Below are 7000 nucleotides of genomic sequence, written 5' to 3'. Positions count from 1 at the left end.
AAGATCCACTTCAAATCGGACAATCATAAATTAGACTACTAATCCAGCAAGTTGGACAGCTACCAGGGAATTCTGAAAACGTTTGTCTCAAAAATTGACAGTCTCCATCAACGTGTGTCCGTCTTAGTGAAGGGAATCTCAACAATAATATCAGGATTTAAACCAACATAAATAGACAAAGTCCACCAGTACCAAATGAGTCAGTCACTTTCGGTTCAATGTACTGGAATGATGAGGAGTTCTGTGCTCATTCTCAAATACAATATTATGTAATTGTTAAAAAGTCATTTATTAATAGAAAAATTACAAAATAGGATATTAGGAATGAATAATATTATTTAGCACCGTCATCTTTTGAAACGTGAAATTAAAAGGAAGACAAAAGACGCCATGTTTTATTGCACAGGAAGCCCCCAAAGACCGTCACCATGTAGAGTAGCCGAGAAAAAAAAATAATTAGAAAACTGTAAAAAGTGTTGTGAGAAATTGTCACCCAGTTCTACAGTCTCTCACTATTTCCGTTGTGAGCGAGTGGAAAACCAGGTCAAGTGTTGAACTCTTGGAAATCCCAAAACTGATGTCCAAGAGTCCCGATCCCATTCGTTATGTTGTTATCACAGCGTTCTAGTTACTTACTGACAAACGTCAGCATATTTTACATATACAGTGTAAAAACTAGAACTACATATGGGCAATGTTAATCAACTAAATATATAGTAATTAATTTATTAGTTCAGTTGGCAGCTGCTGGTTATTTGAAACTAGCTTCACTATCGTTATCGCCGAACCAGTTCCGGCGACCAGACTGTTGATAAGAAGCAGACATTTCGCTCCTGTATTGTTGAGCAACTATTCTGGCTCCTCCGGGAGCTTGAGCGACTTGGGCACTTGACGATTGCTCCCATACAGAACTCTGTTCGACCCCACTACGAGGAACATGAACTGGTTGAATTCTGGTGCTACGCTGAGATCTGGGTGTACCCTCTGGTGTAGTGTATTCACTCGCGGTATCGTACCTGGACGGAGCAACCCACCGTTCAGTGAACTCACTAGCTGATCTTGCAAGACTTGGTTGGCTAAGAGATCGCGTCAAAGAAGGATGCTGTGTAGAGCTGGGCTTGTACTCTGTGTCTGTTTCGGAATCATCGTAGTACCGACCAGGTCCTGGATAATAACTGGAAACTTCGGATTGAGAATCACCATGATCAGGTCTGGCAAAATCGACTGTCATTTCGGACATCGATCGCAAGTCTGCTTCACTTCTGTAACTGGATCGTGAAGATTTCCTCAGTCGTAGAGGAATTTGCGGACGAACCGCTGACTCGTTGGTCAATGTTTTCACAGAACTTCCTCCGTCTGAATCGTATTCGTAAAGAGTGGGCAAACTGCTTCTGCGGCTTCTATTGTCCCAGTCGGACTTCTTGCGGTAATGACCTTTGCCCTTCTTATCAGAAGGTGTTAGTATTCGGATTATAATGTCCCACTTGGGTGGTTCGAAGAGTGTTTCATATCTTCGATCGGATCGGATTCGTTCGAAATCTTCTCTAACTGTTGCTTCGGTGAGAAGGGTTCGTAGTGTTGACTCAGTTGTAATAATTTGCCGCCACTTCATCTTATCTGCCATCGTCAATTGCGAGTTGAACTGTTCGGCAGTTTCCAATACAGGACCCTCCTCGTCTTGTGGTTGAAGAACACGAATGAGAACATTCCAATTTGGAACTTGCGGATTTTCAGGAGGAATGTTGAACGTTTCTAAATAGCTTTCGCGTGTTACTTCTTCTCGCGTAGAAGCAAATCGTCTTGGGGGATATGCAGCAATGTTGCCTACAATTTCAGGTGCAGTGAGAGGCAGTTTATCGTCATCTATTTGAGGCTGAGGAGGCAAACTAAGAGGAGCTCTCTCCATCTTAGGAGTAAGAGTGAGATTAGATGCTGAAGAAATATCAGAGAAGTTTTCCCAGTCGGGAGGCTCAGGCATTTCAACCGGATAATTTCTGATGGTTACGTCCCATTTTTGATCTTCAATTGGTTTAGGCCTTGTGTGGTATTCCGTCACGTATCTCTTATGTCTCTCAATATCTTCGATCCTCTTTTTCTCCGTTATAGTTCTCAAATAGACATCATCAACCAGGTGTGAGGTAACTTCGGGTTTGTGAGCTTTCTGAATTGGAAGTTCTGGTGGAGGAGCTTCATCTTTGATGAGATGTTGTTTAGGAACTATTGGAGGAGGGGGCGGAGGGACAGGTGCCACAAATTTATGTTGGGTTTCATCAAACACTTCTGTCACAGAGCGAGTGTCCATTAATTCAGTGTCAAGCGATACGAGAGCTCTCGGTGGAGATTTCGATGGCGTTTCAATCTCTTCAGCGATTTCTTGTTGTTGTCTTCTTAATATTCTATTGAAAGTTGGTGCTGGCTGAATATGTTTTGGAGGAGGGTGCAACTCGGGCACATACGTGAAGTGAGTTCTTTCCACTGGATGTGACTGAACACTCCTCAAACTTTCTTCACGTTGCTCCATTATAGTCGACAGATTCCTTGATGTGTCTGATTCACTTATACTTGGAGGCGATGGTGGAGGCACTTTCTTCACTCTGACTTGAACATCGAACTTGGGCCCTTCCTTGATAGGCATTGGTAATCTTTCTACGGTAGCAGGTGTTGCAACAGCGTTCTTGATTGTCTGTTCTTGGGTATGACCGTAATGTTCGCTATAAAAACTACTGGTATCTTGGACGTAAGCTCTGTTTTCGTAACTTCCAGCTGAAGATATTGGTAGAGAACGGGTTTCGACATCTTCAACTTCGGAATGTGATTCAGAAGGATAATCTGATGGCAGAGTATCGCTTCCAGAAGCTGCCGAAACACGGGCAGGTGGAATCTTCACTCCTCCAATCGTCAATAGTTTTCCTGTGAAAAAAATATTTTTATAATTACCAAAGAAGTTAAATTTAAGATTTGTTTTATCAAACCGAAAGTATAACGGAGATAAAAGAAATGAAAAATTGACTAGCTACTTCATTATTTATTTCGAGGACATTTCCATAAGTACGTGTTCACATGATTTTTAATTAAAAATATGATCAAATAATTGAAGGAGGAAATATTCACTTGCGTTGCATTGTTCAGCTTAGTTATTGTTTAAAAAAAAAATGCCAAAAAATAAATCATTCTTGACGACAAGTTCAAGTAGCCTTTTAATATAGTTGATGGTACTAATCCAAACATTTAACTTCCTTTGGCGTGGGTAATTGTTAACATGCAAACAACTTTTTTCTCGTAAGCCCATTACACCAAAGACGCGAATATCCGTTAACGTACACGTGTTTTATTTTAATGGGTAACTATTTTTAGGTTTTTATTTAATTGACAATGTCATCAATGGACAGATTTAGATATTTAAAAAATACTTCTGACTGGCGCCGTCTTTAATCATTTAGCAACCCACATGTTTACTGTTATTGTGTAATTTACCAACATATAGATATCTGTTTTGAACATTTAACATGCTAATGAAGCCATTTTAGCAAGTATCTAACAAGAAGAACTACTACGTGGGTACATAACTAAATGCCAGAGTTTCTTTCACTTAGGTACAATTCTCATGACAATTACATTTTCTGTTAAAAAATGTCCAAAAATAAATTGATAACAGATATTGCTTATAAAGGGTGTGTTCCGAAATATAACCCAGCATACTGACCAGTGCTGATGACGTAATGAATCGACGCCATACTGTTGATTCGTTCCGAAATATACTGGCCATATTGACAATAGTGTTTGTGCTCGTTTACAATAATTTTGCTCTAAAAGTTATTAAAGTTTCTTACAATAAAAAATTCCTCAAAGTCTGATGCACACACGCCCGTTTGATATACTACTACATCANTTGACAATAGTGTTTGTGCTCGTTTACAATAATTTTGCTCTAAAAGTTATTAAAGTTTCTTACAATAAAAAATTCCTCAAAGTCTGATGCACACACGCCCGTTTGATATACTACTACATCACATTTGTCTCACCAGTACAATATGGCGTCGATTTATGACGTCATCAGCACTTGCCAGTATGTTGGGTTATATTTCGGAACAACCAAGCAACCAATAGTTTTACACGTGATGTTTTGATCGAATGCATGATCGTCAAGTAATTAATAATTATTATACATACACAAAATTAAGGATGCTATTGGAGTCAAAATCAATAAACGGATGGAGTTTCGTCGCTACGAAACCCTAGGTATGACCCACGACATTCTAAACTACCTCTAACATAAATAGTGAGTTCAATAGCAAAGACGAACTGTTCGCTGACGTTCGCGTTCAAATTGCAATTTATCGATTAAAAAATTGATTTTCTTTCACTCGTACCGCAAAATTTGGACAAAAATAGAAAAATCTCATTTTATAGTTACAGTTGACAAAAATAAGAATTGCATTTATATGCAATGCGTTAAATAACAATTTAAAAAATATTTGAGATATTACCAGTACAGAAAATGCGCCAAGATTGATCAAATTTGTAAGTACGATTAAAAATATATGCCTAGCTACACCCAATTTGGGCATATCTACGACAGTTTCAATATTTACTAATATTTGTACGTGACACCTACCTTTTATGGCACGTTTCTTCTGAAATGACTAAATGATATGCAAAATTGTTTGCAAAAAAGGTAAATGAACTTTAACAGCAAATATTAATATTCTCTGAAATGAAACACGAATAATTATTTGAATAATGAGGCCAATGGCTTTCCAAGATGACTCCAGGGACACAAGAAAAAAATATAATCTAATAAAAAGCAAAAATGCTAAGTAATTGTACAAACAGATTTTTTTTCCAAACGAAACAAAGTTTCATGTTCAGAGAATTTTCCAGCAGAAGGAAAACTGCTATAGCAAAAAATTATGTATTAGATGAAAACTTTTTTCACCCTTGTAAATATTTATCGAAATTGAGTCAACCAAAAGAAATGAATTTTGAAACCTTTTCAGCATATTTAACTAATTACGTATTCATTCGATCATTTTAAAGGTTATTATATAAATGTTAATAAACTGATGTTTCTAATAATATATTGTCATCGTATACTAGTTTCCAAAAAGATTGTTAAAGGTGTATGTCTGAGCACGATGTGTACGGATGCAAAACGTGGGTGGGGGGCGCGGCGAAAAACAAAAGTTTAGAAGCAAATGTGGTGTTACAAACGAACGATGATACTGTGGATAAAAAAGGTTAGAAATAATATATTAGAAAGAGTAGGAGAACAGAAGACGTTATGAAAATCAATAAGAAATAGAAAAAAATAGTTTAGGTTAGGTTAGGCTCAGGCATGAAGGGCTAGTTAGAACAGACGACGTTATAAAAATCAATAAGTAATAAGAGAAATAGGTTGGGTTAGGTTGAGGCATGAAGGACTAGTTAGAGATATATTACACGGAGAAATAGAATCAAAGAGGAAGAGACGTAGATCTAGATTGGATTACTTTTCACAAACAGTTATGGATGTGGGACGTTCCAATTTTAGGGAAATGCGAAGATTAGCTAAGGATAGGAAAAAGTGGAGGTACGTGTCCAACCACTGAGGACCTTATGATGATGACGGTGATAATGGAGTGTATTTCCATTAGTCATTTACCAATGTAATATAAAAATTTTACATTATAGTTTACTTTTGCAATGAGTAGTGAGTATTAGTCCTAAATTATTTACGTTAAATATTTCTTTTATAATGAGTATAATGCTTTTACTTTTCATGAACTATCACTTTTGTCTTTATCGAGTCGCAGATATTCCATTAGTACATTTAAAAAGGGTTAAGGTGGGGTGAATTCTTTACATTACTCATAAAAAAGTTATTGGTCAATTACAAACAATTTACTTCGTAAGAAGAAAGTAATGCTAAGAAAATTCTTATATTAAATTATTCATTACAAATACAAAAGTAATGTTTAATGAAAAGAGTAGCTATTAATGAGAAATATTTCAATCACCTACTCATTACAAAAGTGATAAAAGAAATGTAAGTTTTGAGACGAATAAGAGATTTCTTCTAATAAAATTAAATCGTGTTGACAAATATTTCGCCTAAATAGTTAGTTGTTTACCTTTGAATTATAAAGAAAATCAAATAAAATGCTTGTATTACTAGTTGTTTATTACAATACGTACCAACGGAACTTTCAGAAAGTTTCGTAATTTCTGAATCTGTTTCTAGGACCGAGGGTGGGGATCTGTACACAGCTGGAATCGTCCTTCTTCTTAAACAATAGTACGAACAACCCAGTCCAAGAAGTAAGAGCGACAAAAAGAGAATACCACAAATAATCAACAAGATGTGGAAACCACTCAATGGAGGCTCCAACGGGGCAGCTGGTGGTACAAATATTCTGAAAAGAAGTAAACGTTTCAGACGAATGGAACTTTAAATGAGCATTATTAAGTTTATAACTATGAACAAAACAATGCTTACAGACTAGATACACGGAGATGATGGTCTACAGGTACAACATTAGATACTTTGGACTTTCTCTGGCTACTACTTTTAGTATCCCTTTAATTGAATGTCGAATGTTACAAAAAGTAGAAGATAACAATATGACCGATCATATGCTCACAAAGTGATTTTTACCTTAACAAACTTATATAAGGGCAGAGTATGGCTGGTCATGTATGTGTGAAGAAAGTAGCTATTGATTAAAATTTGTACTTTGCATAAATTAAGTAAATTCTTCAGAGGACTATGGAGGATCGATATTTATGGGTCGTTAATAATTCGCCATTTCACGCACCGTTTCGTTTTGAACTGATTTAATTATTCTTTTGACGTGACGTCTTATAATTCGATAGAGCCGGCTGCATGCACGAAAAAACATTACTCATGCGGCGTTACCTCGCTCTGAGGCGTTCCATTTAAGGCTTGAAGTGCAAGCGAGAGCGCGGAACGAGCGACAAAGAGGCACAATCGGCCTCCGCGTTCGGCAGCGTTCGACATCTG

The 7000-nt window shown here is 36.9% G+C and overlaps 1 protein-coding gene across 1 annotated transcript in view; it reads right to left on the bottom strand.

The window, feature by feature from the left end:
* Positions 1 to 265: 265 nt before the first annotated feature.
* Positions 266 to 7000, bottom strand: part of LOC108743583 — a 106967-nt gene continuing 100232 nt past the window's right edge. Inside the window, exons 4-5 of the mRNA XM_018479167.2 lie at positions 6175 to 6392; positions 266 to 2910 (exon numbers count right to left, since the gene is read on the bottom strand). Coding sequence (XP_018334669.1) covers positions 752 to 2910; positions 6175 to 6392 — 2377 coding nt within the window. The 3' untranslated portion in view covers positions 266 to 751. The remainder of the gene's footprint in view (positions 2911 to 6174; positions 6393 to 7000) is intronic.

This window comes from Agrilus planipennis, unplaced genomic scaffold (genome assembly GCF_000699045.2).
Source record: "Agrilus planipennis isolate EAB-ADULT unplaced genomic scaffold, Apla_2.0 scaffold19, whole genome shotgun sequence".
Classification (NCBI taxonomy): Eukaryota; Metazoa; Arthropoda; class Insecta; order Coleoptera; family Buprestidae; genus Agrilus; species Agrilus planipennis.
The sequence above is the reverse complement of the archived record's forward strand: the minus strand, read 5'-3'. Positions and strand labels throughout refer to the sequence as shown.